The sequence below is a fragment of the Caretta caretta genome, chromosome 2 (genome assembly GCF_965140235.1).
Source record: "Caretta caretta isolate rCarCar2 chromosome 2, rCarCar1.hap1, whole genome shotgun sequence".
NCBI classification, from domain to species: domain Eukaryota; kingdom Metazoa; phylum Chordata; order Testudines; family Cheloniidae; genus Caretta; species Caretta caretta.
Window position 1 is genome coordinate 18,787,527 of NC_134207.1, and position 18,429 is coordinate 18,805,955.

At 40.8% G+C, this 18,429-nt stretch overlaps 1 protein-coding gene across 6 annotated transcripts in view; it reads left to right on the forward strand.

Annotated features, from left to right (window-relative positions):
* The window catches only part of CYRIB (CYFIP related Rac1 interactor B), a 161,477-nt gene that overhangs the window by 119,685 nt on the left and 23,363 nt on the right, over window positions 1-18,429 (forward strand). For 4 of the 6 annotated variants that reach the window (XM_048841657.2, XM_048841660.2, XM_048841654.2 and 1 more), the window contains exons 4-5: window positions 1,663-1,745; window positions 14,830-14,951. In XM_048841657.2, the coding sequence (XP_048697614.1) occupies window positions 1,673-1,745; window positions 14,830-14,951 (195 nt within the window). In that variant the 5' untranslated portion in view covers window positions 1,663-1,672. Of the gene's footprint in view, window positions 1-550; window positions 634-1,662; window positions 1,746-14,829; window positions 14,952-18,429 lie in introns of all 6 variants that reach the window. The other 2 variants (XM_048841659.2, XM_048841655.2) reach the window with 2 other exon arrangements.

Here is an 18,429-nt window from a genome sequence, read left to right on the forward strand (position 1 = left end):
GGAATAAAGTTTAACTTATTTGGCTTGTCAATTTAACTTCAGTTTCGGTGGGGAAAATTGTCCTTTGCTACAGACTACTCTTACCAGATTTCTAGCCAGAATTGCATTTCTTCTGGATTTTAGAGAGAGGAAGAAAATTGTGTTTATAATGGACACCATGATTCCACCCAGTCTGTGATATAGCTGTGACCACCCCATGGGACACTGCAAATCACACACTACTCAGTATTAAGCAACTATAATGCTAGAATTACTCCTTGCTCTTCCATAGTTGGATACAAATGTTTGTCATAGTTGGATACACATAATGGCAGAATTTTGTTTTTCTGTATAAATTGCCATCTTCTTTTTCATTAACCACTTATTTCTGAGAAGGGATAGGTGGAATGGCACTTGCACAAAGTGCATGTTAGCCCTGTCCAAGCCACAAGTTGGTGAATCAGCACATGTGTGAAACCACAAAGGAGCCAGCCCTAAATGGACCCCAGTCCTCTGCTTAAAAAAGGAAACAATTATTGGAACTAAACAATGTTGCCATTTTTATTTTTAGGTTTGCTGGCATGGGTAATCTCATTAAAGTGCTAACCAGGGACATAGACCACAATGCAGCACATTTTTTCTTGGATTTTGAAAGTAAGTCTTTCAGCCCTTCGCAGCTGGTGCATTTTAAAATGGTCACGGTAGGATTGCATGTACCCTCCACCACCGTGAAGGCGGAGGGAACAGCAGTTGCAAAAGCACAGTCTGAGAAAGGGTTGCATGTTTTGTTTTTGTTTTTTCAGTAGAGGCAAGCCACCATCATGCTACTATGTAATTCTTGATTTTCATGTGCTTAATCATTTTGGGTCTCTCTGGTCAGTGATGTCCTTTCATCTGTCTGCAAATCAACTAGCCTTACAATGAAAAATTCTGTCAGTGTGCCATAGTGAAATGTACAGACTTTTATGAAGGAACAGTAAAATCCCTGTCTGATTCCAACTTGTTCATTCATAGCAGGGCTAGTATTGTTTTTACCCAGGATTTAAAGTCATGAATGGAAGTGAATTCGGGCGTCACACCTGTTAATTTTCAGGTGCATTACCTAAAGATCACAGGATCTCTAGGATCACATATGGTGCTATGTTGTTTTTTGTACACATTAAACTGAAATGAAAAAACTGTCCAGATGCAGGTTTCTATGATGTTTCTCCTAAAACAAAATTGTAAAGGAAAAAAAGAAAGCTCTCCACCCCTCCACATCATCAAACGCAGTCTGGGTCAACATTAACATAGTAGCCATGCTGCATATAGGATACTTACCCTTGAAGGCACAGACACTTGCTCAGGACACTGGCTCAGTGAGATGGAATTTATTCACTTATAAAGCCTTCAGTTGGAGCTCTTCTTTTTCACAGGAGAGACTATGAAGATGTGGGTGACATATGTCTGTCACTTTTTACAGGAGATCCACACTGCATCTCTGGGATCACCAGTTGTACATCCTTGGAGGTGGGGATCACCCTCCACCAGCATGCACCATAGCAGGAACCTGAAGGATGCTTTTATATCTGATGGAACTGTTTGGACTCCCCAGGCCCCTCCTCCCCACCTTCATTCTACTATATTTGGGCTGTTCCTTCTTATAAAGGGATATTCTCTTTTCTCTCATTCTTGTCTCGACAGGTACCTTAACATGGGGAACCTTCTTAAAGTTTTGACATGCACAGACCTTGAGCAGGGGCCAAATTTTTTCCTTGATTTTGAAAGTGAGAAGATGATTTTATATATCTATTTCTCTTTGCCTGCAGTAGACTGCATTTATGTCTCATGCTAAACATATGTCTTCACTTTGCCATCCTTCTAACTACTTTGCATGACCGAGTTATGAATACTTTTGTGAACAATTGGAAAGTAAAATAATTGTCAATATCCCACTATATTTATATTAACAAAGGTAAGCTTGTCTTTTTTTTTTAAAAAAAGGGAAGCCAGACGTGAGTTTGTCTTAGCGATCGCTTTTGATATTACATTGTCTGGGATCTGATATGCTTTTGTGCCTTTTCTAGACATTAATAAATTTTAAAGAAAATATCTGCCCCTTATATTATGCCTTGTAAATTTGAGACTTCACTAATTGTAAAACCTGCACATATAATGGTCCATTCATCCCTTTAAAAAAAACCAAAACATTTAAGTACATAGAGGTAAATAATCCTCTCAATATGTCATAACTTAAAAAGAATTGTAGAATGACTTGCCAAAACTGGCTTACAGATTCCAGAACTAGAATACTAATGTGAATCCAGTCTTCCACACTATACCAATATATACTGAAACAATCGTTGGTATGCTAACCATGCTAATCAGTTCACAAAAGCCATTCATAACTCTCTAACAGCAGCATGTTAAAGGTGCATTACATGTGAACCTAACTTGACTAAGCACAGAAGTGCTTCCTACAGTTCATCAAAAAAAAAACCCAAAATCTACATGCAGAACTTTAGTAATTTTTAGCAAAGAAAAAAATCTCCTTTCCTGATCAGTGCCAAATGTCCTGAAAGGTTCACATATCTTTTAATTATTTCTGCTTTTTGTTTGTTCCACACTGCATGATGTAATATGGGCTAAAAATGGCAGGTAAGTGTTATTGGCTGTTGTGCATGTTTAACTGCTTTGCTTTTGGCTATTATTTAACTTCCCAGATGTGCACCAAAGCACATGAAAAAAAGCAAACTAATGCTGTTAGTCTGTGGGGAAAGAGAGTTGCCCTTTTAGTAAAATATAATCAATAATATGTAACTGAAATATTAAGAGAGCAAATATTGATATAGCGTAAATATGAAGTGCACTCTCCATTTTTTTAGATTTCCCCTTTTTGCCAAAACAATGCCATCTTGGTTATATTGGTTTTAATGTGAAAAAACTAGTTTAAAAAGTTAAATTTAATCTTTAAAACAGTAGAAGAATAATTAATTCTAAACTTGCCTTTTATTGTTGACATTTACAAGTATTGACTTTCCTGAATATATTTACGTTCCTTACAATATCTTGGCATAGCTGCCTTTTATGTATGATTTCTTTGGTTTACTGTTTTTTTAAATTTTCTTTAATATTATTAATATACTTTATGAATTATCATGTCTCAGGACAGTAAAATATTAACTGTGGGAGCTTTTGAGTTGTGTATCAGAATGTTGGAATAAAGATGCACTCCACACGCTCTAGACTATTTAATAGCACTTCATCAAATGACTTTAGTGGTAAGAATCATACATCCAGCAAACTTAAAATGTGATAAAAATCTGTGCTAAGTTTTTAAAATGTTTTGACCTTTTAAAATGATCAGTTCTATTGCAAAGTGCATGTTTTCAGCATGAAAAAGGGTAATTGGCATGGGGATAAGCAGGTTGCTGACACAAAGTGTTTACATATGCAATCAAATGAAGCAGCTTATATTATGGCTGGGTTTTAGGTCATGTATTTTGTTCATTTTGAACTTGCATTTGGTTCTACTGCTGTACTTCGTGTCCGTGCCTCTCTATTCTCTCTGTTCTGTTTCAGATGGCTTGCATTTACAGAATCTTGGCTTTGATACAGTCAAGATCTTATACTTCAAGATTTGGCACTTGATCTTTTGATAAACTTAATGTCGTGTTTTATGTGGGCAAGTGAGGAAGCTTCATATTAAATACAAATTTGCTAGCTGCTGTGTTTGTTTGGCCTATCAGTGTTACAGAACAAGCTACTTTTGGGTTGTTGTTCCATATAATTCAAGCCTATAAACACACTTCACAATGACCTCTTGAAAAGGTTAGTTGTTAAACACCCGTATTATCAGAGAATGCAGTACACAGCACAAAGTTAATCTGCATAAGGTTTACTAAGGATACGTGGTGAACCTGAAAGACGTAGTATGGATTTGTACGCCAGTCTCTGAGACTTCCAGACTTAATTTTGTTTGGTGCTAGATTTCACTGATAGTAATCTCACTGGCTTTCAGAGAATGCAAAGAGAGAATATCAAGGAAGTTAGTATGATGGGCTGTCGGCTCTCCCTTTAGATATTGTCAGTGTGTTGCAACACTGGTGGTTTTAAACTCAGCATTGTTGTAATACTCCTTAAATATCTGAAAACCAATAGTAGGCTTTTTTTTTCTACTTGTGTCCATGCACTAGGGTGACCAGATGTCCCGGTTTTATAGGAACAGTCCCGATATTTTGGGCTTTTTCTTATATAGGCGCCTATTACCTCCCACCCCGTCCCGATTTTTCACACTTGCTGTCTGGTCACCCTACCGGGCACCAACATTCTAAGACCACCAGTGTAAGGGGCACAGCTACGGTGGGGACAGTATGATGTGGTTATTTGTGAAAACACACACAGGAGTCGTTGCAACAGGGCAGTAGACGGTGATGACAGTGGACCTTATAGGTTGGTGTAATTGCTCCAAAAGAGCAAATATTGATTAGTACTCAACAAGTAAAGTTGAAAAACAAATAGAATCCAGAGTCCTCAAATCTTGATGTAAAGACTTCACGTTACAGAGAATCCACCATCTACTCTAGTTAAAGCCAGAAAGTGACTTATGGCCCATGCTGCAGAGGAAGGCAACCCCCACCCACCAGGGTCTCTACCAATATGACCTGGGGGAAAATTCCTTTCTGACCCTCAAATATGATCAGTTAGACCCTGAGCATATGGGTGAGACCCACCAGCCAAACACCTGGAAAAGAGCTCCCCATGGTGACTCAGAGCCCTTCCTATCTAGTGTCCCATCTGCAACCGTTGGAGATATTTCCTAATAGCAGTTGTGGATGGGCCGTATGCCGTTGAGCAATCCCCTCCATAAACTGCTCAAACTTGAAACCAGTTAGGTGTTTTGCCCCCACTGTTCCAGAACTTCACTCCTCTGATGGTTACAAACCTTCATCTAATTTCAAGCTTAAACTCGTTGATGGTCAGTTTATATGCATTTGTTCTTGTGCCACCATTGACCCTTAACTTAAACACTGGGAAGGGAGAAGAGTTATTTATCGCTCCCTGTAGCCTTTCTTTTGTTGAGCTAAACAAGCCAAGCTCCTTAAGTCTCCTCTGGCAAGATAGGTTCTCCATTCTTCTGATCGTCTTAGTAGCCCCTCTCTGCGCCTGTTCCATTTTGAATTCATCCTTCTTAAAAATGGGAGACCAGAATTGCATGTGGTATTCACCCATGCTTTGTATAATGGTAATAACACTTTCCTATCTCTACAAAAAATACTTCATCTGCTACGTCCAATGATTTCATTAGTCTTTTCCATGGCCACATCACATTGGCGGCTCATAGTCATCCTGTAATTGACCAATAAACCCATGTCTTTGCCCTTCCCTGTCACTTCCAACTGATACATCCCTAGCTTATAGCAGAAACTCCTGTTGTTAGTCCCTAAGTGCATAACCTTGCATTTTGCACTACTAAATTTCATTCCATTTCTATTACTCCAGTTTTGCAGGTCATCCAAATCTTCTTGTATGATATTCTGGTCCTCCTCTGGATTGGCAGTACCTCCCAACTTTGTGTCATCCGCAGATTTCATTAGCAAACTCCCCTTTTGTGCCAAGATCATTAATGAATAAGATGGGTCCAAGGATGGATCCCTGAGGGAACTCCACTAGTAATTTCCCTTCAGCCTGACAGTTCTCTTTTCAGTATGACCTATTGTAGTCTTCCCTTTAACTAGTTCTCGCGTTAATCCCCATCTTCTCCAAATCAACTAATTTCCATGTGGAACTGTATCAAATGATTTACTGAAAATCAGATTGATTAGATCTACTGCATTTCCTTTGTCTAGAAAATTGGTTATCTTCTCAAAGAATGAAATCAGGTTGGTCTGGCATGATCTACCTTTTGTAAAACCATGTTCTTTTTATCCCAGTCACCCTTTACCTCTGTCTTTAACTACTCTCTCTTTCAAAATTTGTTCTAAGACTTCGTATACAATGGAGGTCAAATTAAGGGGCCTGTAGTTTCCTGGATCACTGTTCTTTTCCTTTTTTTAAATATAAGTACTATATTTGCAATTCTCCGGTCATAAGGTATGACCCGGGGTCCTGGATTCATTAAAAATCCTTCCTGTTGGGATTGCAATTTCATGTGCCAGTTCCTTGAATAATGTCCATCCAAGAATATTAAGGTCCCCCAATTTGGTTCCATTAAGCTGTTTGAGTTTGGCTTCCACACAGGATGTGGTAACTTCTACTTCCATATCCTCATGCCCAGTAGTCACCCTACCTCTGTCCTCAAGCACCTCATTATTCTTATTAAAAATTGAGGCAAAGTTTTCATTCAGATTTTGGGTCATGTCTAGATTATTTTTAATCTCCACCTCATCCTAAGTGCTCAGTGGTCCCACTCCTTCTTTCCTTGTTTTCTTTTTATGTGTATCGCTGAAGAACCTTTTACAGATGGTTTTAATTTCCTACACAAGGTCAAGTTCTGCTTGGCTTTTGGCAGTTTTCACTTTCCCTACATTTTCTGACCTCCAAGAGATCCTTGCTGATCCATCTCTTCTTCCATTCTTTGTAGACTTTCTGCTTTCTCTTAATAACCTATTTAAGGTGTTTGTTCATCCAGTTAGGTCTGCAACCTTTCCCTACAATTTTTTCCCCTTGCTTGGGATGCAATCTTCAGATAGTTTCTGCAACTTTGATTTAAAGTAATTCCAAGCCTTCTTCACAATCAGATCCTTGAGTTCTTTAGTCCAGTCCACTTCTCTAATTCACTTAATATTTTAAAGTTAGCCCTTTTGAAATCAAGGACCTTAGTTGAAGATCTATTTTTGTTTATCTTTCTGTTTAATTTAAACTGAATTAACTCTTGATCACTTGAACTAAGGCTATGGCTAAACTACGGAGCTTACAGCAGTGCCGTTGCACCTGTGCAGCTGCACCGCTGTAACACTGCTAGTGCAGACACTCTAAACTGATAGGAGCGAAGTCTCCCATTGACTTAATTACTCCAGCCCCCGCGAGTGGCAGTAGAAGCTCTCCAACTGACATAGCTCTGTACACACCGACGCTTAAGTCGGTGTAATTTACGTCGCTCAGAGAGGTGGCTTATTCACACCCCGAGTGATGTATGTTATACCACAGTAAGTTGTAGTGTGCACATAGCTTTTGATTGATCGACCTGGGTGCAACAGTTCTTGTTGGGTAGCATAAAGCCTTCCACCAGAGCAACCTACCGGGTTAAGTGGAAAAGATTCACGTGCTGGGCTTTGGATCAGCATATCCGGGCGTCGCTGCAAGTGATTCTGGACTATCTTCTGCACCTCAAACTTCAGGTCTTGTCCCTGTCATCTATCAGGGTCCACCTGACTGCTTTTTCGGCTTTCCACCCTCCATTCCAAGGCAGGTCGGTCTTCGCTCAAGACATGACGGCCCAGTTCTTGAAAGTCTGGAACATCTTTACCCTCATGTCCGGGATCCTGTCCCTCCCTGGGATTTGAGTCTCATGCTGTCAAGGTTCATGGAGCTTCCCTTCTAATCTCTGGCTTGCTGCTCTCTTCTCCTTCTCTCCTGGAAGTTTGCGTTTCTGGTGGCGGTTATGTCCTACAAAGATAAGGTCCAGTTCCAGCCGCACCTGATGTTCCTGCCCAAGGAAGTTTCCCAGTTTCATACCGGACAGGACATTTTCTTACCGGTCGTCTTTCTGAAACCCCATAAATCTGAAGAGAAGCGCAGGTTACACGCCTTGGATGTCCAGAGAGCACTGGCCATATATATCGATAGGACATGGTTGTTCCGTAAGTCAACACAACTGTTCGTAGCAGACCGGAAGAAAGGTCGCCCTGTGTCTGCTCAAAGAATTTCATCCTGGATCACAGCCTGCATCCAATACTGCTACGAACTGGCGAGTGTGCCTCCACCAGCAATAGCCAAAACACACTCGACTAGAGCACAAGCAGCATCTGCGGCCTTCTTAGCCCAGGTGCTGATCCAGGAGATCTGTAGAGCTGCTACCTGATCGTCTGTCCACACATTTACGTCCCATTATGCGCTGACCCAGCAGGCCCAGGATGATGCTGGCCTCTATGATAATTCTCTGTCTATTCGGTTACCCGCCCTTCTGCCCCTCTATCGTATTTGCCAATAAGAAGGAACTGAGAGAGCGTAGGTTCAGCAGCGCCTGATGTACCGGTGCATGAGTGCAGCACTCAAGGGGGCGCCACTGCTGGCCCTATGGATACTGCTAAGGCAAAAAATCTCTTGACACCTGTGCACGTGGGCACGCGCACACCTAGAATAGAATGGACATGAGCACATCATCTCAAAGAACAACAGTTATGAGAAGTAGGTAACGTTTTTTCTGTGAGATCCTCAGTATTTACCAATACTAAATCAAAAATGGCTTCTCCACTTGTTGTTTCATGACTATTCGGTGAAAAAATCTGTCAGCTATCACATCCAGGAATATCTGGTTTGTACCATTTGTCCTCCAACCTATATCTGGGAAATTAAAGTTTCCCATAATCACACAATTCTCAGTAGTATTTATTTATGCACTATTCTACTGGAGCCTTTGTTACCTTTCTTTCCCTAAGTGATTTTGATCCAAACAAATTCAATTTTTTCCATTCCATCTCTTCTAATTCCTTTATAGCCTACCTCATCATTAATATACAATGCTACTCAACCTCCTTTCCCTTTATTTGTCTTTTTTGAACAGCACATACCCTTCAATACCTGTTTTCCAGTCATGACTATTATTCTATCATGTTTCCGTTTTCCCTATAATATCTGGTTTCACTTCCTGCACCAGTAATTCGAATTCCTCCTTTTTGTTACCTGTGTTTGTTGCATTGGTGTACAGACATCTTAGTTGTTTCTGCTTGGCCTATTGACACAGTTTCCTGTTGTCTATTTTCCTACCCTCTGTTGTTCCTTTCTCCATCTTTTACTTACTTTTCCTACCATTCAGTATTAGCATCATGTGTGGAGATAACATGAGGATCTCCCAACCGTCTCCCCCAAATTCCTAGTTGAAAGCTTTTTATCAGTCATCCCAACCTCTATCCCAGAAGTTATTTCCCTTCCTGTTCAGGTGGAGTTCATCCCATAATAACAGTTCTCTGTCTGTGAATGCCTCCCAGTGATTGAATGTCCCAAAGCCCTCCTTATAGCACCACTGGCTAAGCCATTTGTTGATAACCATAATCTTGTCTCACCTTCTCTCTCCTCTTCTTGGGACAGGTAGAATCCCACTGTAGATCACCTGAGCCTCCATTTCTTTGAGTGCCTTCCCCAGCCTGGCACAGATTTTTGCTGGGACGCATCAAACAGTATCATTTGTTCTGACATGAAGGACAATCAGTGGATTCTTTCGCACTCCCATTAGGATCTTCTTTAGCCTCAGGACCACATCCTGTATCTTAACTCCTGGCAGACAACACACCTTTCTGTTCTTGAGATCAGCTCTGGTTACAGGCCTGTCTGTTCCTCCCCTTAGTAGGGAGTCCCCAGTTACGTAGACCTGCCCCTTCCTGGTGTGGGTGCAATTCTCCAGTCTTCCCCCTTCTGTTCTTTCTAGCAGCAAGTCTTCTTGTCTTGTTATCACTTGCAGTCTTTTGTGCATCATCCTCTTTCTTTCTGGGACTCTGAATTCTGGCTATCTCCATTGTCGTTCCCTCTTATTGTAGGATTAGCTCTTCTTCTCTTCTCCCTTGCTCTCTCATCTTGTTACTGCCTGTCTCTTCACTTTATGTTCCAACATACATGCTGAACATAAAAAGTAAGCTATTCATATCTATTTCTCCTTCGCTAGCCAGTCTTTTCCTCTGACTTGTTCTCATAGTCACATGCTTCCACTGGCCACTTTCCTCATTCAGCAGTCTACCTCACAGTCCTCTGGTCCAGCATCCATCTCCAAGACTTGAGGTTTCCCTTCAACCTCCTCTCTCCTTCCCTCCATCATCCACTCCAATCCCCTTCAAAACTGAACCATAGTTTCTAGCTGTGTCTCCAAACCTCAGATCTTCAGGTAGCGCTTTATACAAGCAAAGCAGCTTCCAGATACCTACTCCAGAATAATGTAAATACCATGGCTTCCACATCCAGTCATCTTAATTGTTTCTTCCCTTCTTTGGGTCACTAGCACTGCTGTCTCTGTAGCTGTCATAGCTTTCCTTCCTAAGCTCCTGTCAAGAAGAGTGGGAACCCTCCCCCTGTCTCTCTCTCTCCCCTACAAACTCCTACTCAACCTCCCTTTTTTACAGCTCTTCTTGCTGGTTCCTGTGCTGCTACTTCTGGGGAGAATATTTCACAGTACAATAGAACTTGCCATTAGGGAAGTATTTACTGATATGCAGCGTAAATTATTTGTTGCTCAATTTCATTGTTCAAACTATCCTAAATAATCCCTCTCCCTCTTAAGTTAGATTCACTTCTGGCACTAGAATGGGCATCCACATCCCCCCTACTTGATACACTGTCTGTCATACTCTTATGTACTGTCCTTCAGCCAATATTCAGCCCATGTGACAGTACTCATATTCCTACTAGTTCTTATTACTTCAGTGCAATACTGTATAGCTTTTCTGAACTCTTAGATATATATTGAATCTAGTGCATTCCCATACCAATTACATTTTAAAATTCATTGAAGGTTAGCTCTAAAAGGACTCATCAGTTGCTTGAAACAACTGGGCCAGTCTTTCTAGTTTATAATCTAGAAATATAGATTCATAGAGTTCAAGTCCTGAAGTGAACATTGTGATCATCTAGTCTGGGGCGGACAAACTTGGCCGCCCCGACCCCTATCCACACACACCCGCCCCCAACCACCACCACGAACTCACTAGTACTCTATCCAGCCACCCCTGCTCCCTTCCCCTTTACTGCACTGCCTGGAGCACTGGTGGCTGGCAGCACTACAGCCGGGCTGCCCAGAGCACCAGGACAGGCAGCCGTGCCACCCAGCTGGAGCCAGCCATGCCACCACGCAGCACAGAGCACCGGGTCAGGCCGCAGCTCTGCAACTGCACTGTCCAGCATGAGCTCGCAGCCCTGCTGCCCAGAGCATTGCACTGATGGCGCAGTGAGCTGAGGCTGCGGGGGAGGAGGAACAGCAGGGGAGGGGCCGGGGGCTCGCCTCCCGGGCCAGGAGCTCAGGGCCAGGCAGGAGGGTCCCGCGGGCCGTAGTTTGCCCACCTCTGATCTAGTCTGACTTCCTGTAAAGCACAGGCCATAGAACTTCCCCAAAATAATTCCTGGAGCACATCTTTTAGAAAATCATCTGATATTTATTTTAAAATTCTGAGTAATGGAAAATCCACCACAATCCTTGGTAAAATGTTTCAGTGGTTTACTACTCTCACCTTTAAAAATTTACACCTTCTTTGCAGTCTAAATTTGTTTAGTTTCAATTTCCAGCCCTTGGGTCATGTTATACCTCTCTCTGCTAAACTGAAGAACCCATTATTAAATATTTGTTCCCCATGTAAGTACTTGTAAACTGTAATTGAGTCACCCCTTAACCTTCTCTTGGTTAAACTAAATAGATTAAGCTCTTTGACTCTATCATGATACATCGTGTTTTCTAATACTTTAATCATTCTCATGGCTCTTCTCTGAGTCCTCTCTAATTTATTAACATCCTTCTTGAAGTATGGGCACCATACCTGGGCACAGTATTCCAGCAGTGGTCACACCAGTGCCAAATATTGAGATAAAATAACCTCTCTACTATTCAAGTTTCCCCTGTCTATGCATCCCAGGACTTCATTGGTAATAGCAAGTATAAGGTGAAGTTAGCCTGTTTACCTGAAAGATCTAAGGGTGTAATTTCCCCCAGAAACAAATGACAACCTCAACCATTTAAACATTGCAAAACTTTTGGTGTTTTTGCTGTCATCAGGTGTTACAAGGGAAATGTAGAATCCTGGTCTTGTCATATAAGCAAGAGTGGGAGCTCTTTCAACTTTGCTTTAGAATGAATAATTGTATCAACCCCTCATCCTGTTCTGGGTGTATGACATAGATAAATTCAACCAGTCATTAAAGGATTGTCTTTAAAATGAACTGCGGCATAAATATCCTTCCTCCTCCTCGTTCACTGCCCACATCCTGAGGGAATGAGCTCCATAGCGAGAGACCCTTAACTGAAACAGCCCTACTTCCAATCCCCAGAGATGAGTATCTAGGTGGTATCACCTCAGATGACTTCAGAAACGAAGAGCACAATCTACCCTAATGCATCAACTCAGCATATCCATTCTGTGTAGAATTTCTGACATTGGCTAGTATCTTCACAAATCCTTCTACTACTCTGTCAGTGTCTAAAAGGAGCACCCTTTATAAGGAGGGTGAAGCAAGGAAGGGTAATGGAAAAGCTTTAAGGTTATAGGAGATGTATTCAGTATAAGAGAACCAAAGTGTCAAGTCTTGATTGAATTATTTAACAATGCAAATACTCTGGAATGCTACAGAGCTTTATATTAGACTATACTGTCCTATAGTATTTCATGTACTATAGCATTTCATGTTTGTACATGAACTGTTAATAGTAAACTGCTGCTTACCTGTCTGCTATTTTTATCTTAATTTCTTACAGCAGTCTTCAGCAGCTTTCGAAATTATAAATCTGATTTTTCTATGACAATCTCAAAAATGTTGGCCAGTTATTTCTGTAGTCAAGACCTAATCAATGTGGTGCTATTTTTTCCTTTTAAAAAGGGAGCAGCAAGCTTCCTTGTGTTCAGATACTTCTTAATATTGAAATGTTAAGTATTAATAAACTGTTACAAGGTCTACTTAGGTGCACTTGCTAACAATGCCCCATCTTTATGCATGTAACATAGATGTCCTATTTTTGTGGTTTAACAAAACTGAGTATAACAAAACCAGATAGATAATGTGTGTGTAACCTTTTTATTCCATCATGATCCATGCATTAAAACTGTTTTCCACAATGTATAAAATTAACGGATGTATGCTCCAATTGATGGGTGGACTCATGGACCACCCATCAATTGTGGTCCATACTCATGGACCACAATGCACTTTATTTACATTTGTATAACTTAATAGAAGCCATTTAAATAACCTACAAAGAATCAGGCAACATATCCCATGGAACACATTGGCTACAGCTACACATGCCTTGAGCTGCAAGGAGCCAGCTGGGGAAAGCAGCTATTCCAAACGCTCTTCACTAATGTGCAGGCACCTGGTGTCTGTCACAAGGCAGCAGAGTCCTGCCAAAAGTGGAACAGAGTTCTGTGTCTCCTCTAGGACCACAGCAGCTTTGCTTGTCAAGTCCCATGGAGGGGAGAGCCAGGCGCAGGGGATCCCGTACTCCAGGGTGCCAGGCATTCCCTACAGCTTACGTACAACAGGCAGAAAACAGTTGGAAGAGCAGGAACTGCTACCCCAGTGGGCTGGTTTTATTTTGGGAGTTAGGCATTTGTATCATGGACAGAAGACCCTTTACTCTAATTTACCTTTAATGTGGTATTGATTAGTTACATTAAACTTGTACAGGCCTAGCTGCACCTAACGCATGAAATATTAGCATTAGTGGTCAGTTGTTTACAGATAATCCTTACTAGAAAAATAATTTTTATTTGGTCAATATAATTACCTGGATTTTGTACTTTGAAAATCTTAGATTAATTTACTTTTGAAAGTTTATTTCCTAACTCATTTGCCAGTGTAGATAGCTAAGAAATAGTGTCAATGTTAAAGTTGCAGAGTTCAGAAGTAATGACCAGTTTCATTGGTCTGAATAGCTTTTCTTTCTGACACCATAATTACCAGTTAGGGATATAAAAGGAGCCAAAATTGTATTCTTTTATAACTTTTTTTTTCTCACAATCTGATCTCACCTCAGGTAAATAATTTATGAAATAAAATGTTTGGATTAGGGATGATGCTCCTAAATATTAAAAAAAACAAAACAAAAAAAAACTTGTTAGACCACAAAAATATTACAACATTTCTTAAAACGTATACATTGTTTTTATGAATTAGTTTTGTGTTTATTAGGCAAATATAGCATTACTTAAATGATACCCAGAGATGGAGAGTGTCTTATAGCTGAAAGAGAGAGATTTAAGTATCCTATTATGTGGGATAACAATATATCCCAATTATAGACAATATACAGGAGAGTCTGCACAGGTGGCTTTAACAATTTTTTGCATCTGTCTTTGAGCCAATTACAATGGATCGTCTCATGACTAATTAGATTACTGGCCTTTAATCAGCATTTATATTTTAATATGTTCAGAACTGAAAATGTGCCCAGGGCTATAAAGAAAACACAAAAATACAGTTCCTGCTCCAAAAACTTAAAATATATGTGTACAGTTTTTTAAAATGAAAGTAGATAAGACTACCTTATTTTGTAACACTTTTAGTGTATCCTTAATCAGTGTGTCTTTCCATAACTCACCTATGGCTCTTCCACTGAGTTCCTGCTGAATCCTAAAAGTGAGAATAAATCCTAGTATGGTTTGATAAATAAAAACATATTAAAACTTGTCAATTTTAATTAAAAAAAAAAAACCCTTAAAATTGTAACTAACCATGGGTAATAATGTTTGGTAATCTGGAAGGTAAATTTAAGGTTTTAACATCCCCGCTGCCTGTAGACCTCATACACGAAAGATTCCAAATCCAAAAAATGATGGGGGAATATACACAACTGTAGTTATCTTTGTAAAGTTTCTCAGAGATCTAGTGGTAGCTTTATGCAGTAAATGGAATAATAGTTATACAAGAATTCATTAGGAACTTTGTCCTTTCGATCATGGTGGACTTCTTAAAAACTCACGCAGTTAAACAAATTATTTAATATGCTCTCCTACTGTTTAGATGCCCAGCCTACAGAATCTGAAAAGGAAATTTATAATCAGGTGAATGTAGTGCTAAAGGATGCAGAAGGAATCCTGGAAGACTTACAGTCATACAGAGGAGCTGGCCACGAAATACGAGAGGTAAAGCATCGTTAGATATTTTGCGATCATAACCTGGAACAGATAGATGAGCTAATTTTCAGCTTCTCTGGCAGGGCTATTGTATTAATAATCTGAAATGAAAATATTCTACTTTGAAATATGGTTCTACTCTAAAATGTTGTGATTTAAAAAAAATCACTGGCTACTATATCACTGGCTACTATATTTGTCTTCAGTAACTTTCATATTAAATGCACATAGTTGAGTAATTAAAAAGATGTTTCCTCTAAAGCTTTTATCTTAACAGGATTCTTGCTGCTGGATCTTGGGTCACTAGCCTGAGACAGAGATCTGCTTTCTGTGTGTATTCAATAACATTTGCTGACTTTACTGACTAAAACAACTTTTTCATTTTTGTTTACTATTGCAAGCTAACACAGCTGTTGGAGACTATAGAAGATTTTTCTGACCACACATGTAATCGTTGTTAACTAAGCTGAAATTGCAGAATCTTTATTACTTATAATAATGCATGAGCCAGAAAGAACATAGCTTGCCTTTCAGATTCATAGGTGAGTTTGCAGGACTAGCAGTTGGAGCTGTATTTTTGTTTGCTGGGAAAAATTGCTGTGCAAATCTTGAGAGACAAGAAATGCCCCCATAATACGTTTTTAATAGTCTTATTTGAACTAGAGATTTGGGGGGGGGGGTTCCCTCTCTAATAGCTTGTTCCAGTTGTTCCTTGCTTCCAATAAAACGGTGGTGCAGGCAGTCCTCCCATTCCTAGAGAATTCATAGTTCTCAGCTCAATGCACCATGCCCCAAAAGTATATGAAGTCCTATTGTCGTCCTGAGCCAGGCCAATATGACAACTGTTCTCCAGAGGTAACCCTACTGCAAGTAACTAAAGGTCTGTGGAAATTGCCCAGACCTGTTAACTAATTTTATATACCCATCACCATCAGTGGAGTTTAAAAAGGCACCACAAGGTACTTCTCTGGTCTGCTCTTAAGTCCAACTTATTTAAAAGAAAAATAGACAAGAAAAAAGTAAAACTTTGCAGACCTGAACAGCTCTTAATGCAAAGCTGAGCACAACCTCAGTGTTCGTAGATTCCAAGGCCAGAAGGGACCATTGTGATCATCTAGTCTGATCACCTGTGTAGCACTGGCCATAGAACTTTCCCAAAAATAATTCCTAGAGCAGATCTTTTAGAAAAATATCCAATCTTGATTTAAAAGTTCTCAATAATGGAGAATCCACCACAACCCTTGATCAATTGTTCCAATGGTTAATTAATCTCACTGTTAAAAAGTTATGCCTTATTTCCAGTCTAAATTTGTCGAGTTTCAGCTTCCAGCCATTGGATCGTGTTATACCTTTCTCTGCTAGATTGAAGAACCCATTATTAAATATTTGTACCCCGTGTAGATATTTATAGGCTGTAAACAAGTCACCCCTTAACTGTCTCTTTATTAAGCTAAATAGATAGACTCAAAAGCTAAGTCACTATACGGCATGTTTTCTACCCTTTAATCATTATCATGGCTCTTCTCTGAATCCTCAGAATTTACGGCCAGAAGGGACAATTGTGATCATCGAATCTAGTGGCTCTCAACCCGTGGGCCGCCTGCGGCCCAATCCGCACACAGATGCAGCCCATGTGACATCCTCAGGGCCATATAGGTAGTATGTATATTGTGTGGATGTGGCCCACATAATACAGAGAGAACTGCATATGCAGTCCACTGATCTAATCTGACTTCATGCACACCACAGGTCACAGAGCCTCCTGCACCCACTCATGTAATAGCTCATAACCTCTGGCTGAGTTACTGAAGTCCTCAAATCTTGATTAAATGATTTAAAGTTACAGAGAATCTGCCATTTAATCTAGTTTAAAACAGCAAGTGACTTGTGCCCCATGCTGCAGAGGAAGGCGAAAACCATTCTAACAGCAGCCGCACCAGTGCCAAATACAGAGGTAAATAACTTCTCCACTCGTACTCGAGGTTCCCCTTTTATGCATCCCAGGATCCTATTAGCTCTTTTGGTCACAGCTGGCAGAAGAATTGTTTTCGACAGTTGTAGGCAATATAGGCAACCTGCAGTGGTGTCCCAAATTGACTTGTTTGCTCTCACCCCCATATCGCTCCCATCTACAATAACAATTGCAATTCTGGAGCAACTCTTTTGTGTACAGTTCAGGGTATTGTCTGCCTTTTCTGTTTCTGTTTTCTGAATATGGATTTGGATGGCTCCTGAAACTTTAGATCTTCTGCTTGAAGATTTTAATCACTACTTGAACCTTTCATGTTAACTGCTGGGCTTGGCTTAGACCAGAGTGGTCATAGTGTAGTGTCACAGTCAAGGTTTGTGAATCAGTTTGGAATGATTAGACTGGAAAGCCCAGAGTCTTTGATTTTGATAGATTCAGGCACACTTTGGTGTTCTGTTGACTATTACTACTACACCCAGCTTTGAATAATTGAATGAGAAAAAAGTCTATTGATTTCTATGTAAATATAATTAAAGTACCATACGGTAACTCCTCGCTTAATGTTGTAGTTATGTTCCTGAAAATGCTACTTTAAGCGAAACAGTGTTAAGTGAATCCAGTTCCCCCATAAGAATTAATGTAAGGGGGGGAGGGAGTAGGTTCCAGGGAAACTTTTTTTGCCAGACAAAAGACTACACACACACACACACACACACAGCATAAGTTTTAAACAATTTAATACTGTACCCAGCAATGATGATTGTGAAGTTGGTTGAGGTGGTGGAGTCAGAGGGTGGGATATTTCCCAGGGAATGCCTTACTGCTAAATGATGAACTAGCACTTGGCTGAGCCCTCAAGGGTTAACACGTTGTCAGTGTAGCCTCACGCTCTACAAGGCAGCACGAACGGAGGGAGGGGAGACAGCATGGCAGAGAGAGACAGAGACATACACCATGTGTGTGAGAAAGACGCGCATTGCCCGTTTAAATATGCTGACCCCACTCTAAGTACACTGCCTTTTTAAGTAGATCAGCAAGTTGAGACAGCAGCTGCTGCCAGCAAGCTCCCTCCATCCTGAGCCCTGTCGTATTCCGCCCCTGCTCTGTTTAGATGGGGTAAAGGAGCTGGGGAGGGGGACACCCTGACATTAGCACCCCTCTTCCTTTCATCCCCCTTGCACAGCAAGCAGGAGGCTCCCAGGAACAGCTCCAAGGCAGAGGGCAGGAGCAGCACATGGCAGTGCGGGGAGGGACAGCTGAACTGCCCGGGAATTGATAGCCTGCTGGGCGGCTGCTGCACAGGGAATTTAGGGAAGTGGGGAGCTGATAGGGGGCTTCTGGTCCGCCCTGGTTCCAAGCCCCTACCAGCTAGCTCCAACGGGCTGCTCTTTCTGTCAGGAGGCTGTCAAACATAATAAGGGAGCATTAAGCAACTTTAAACGAGCATGTTCTTTAATTGATCAGCAACGAAATGACATTAACCAGGACAACTTTAAGGGAGGAGTTACCGTATTGGGA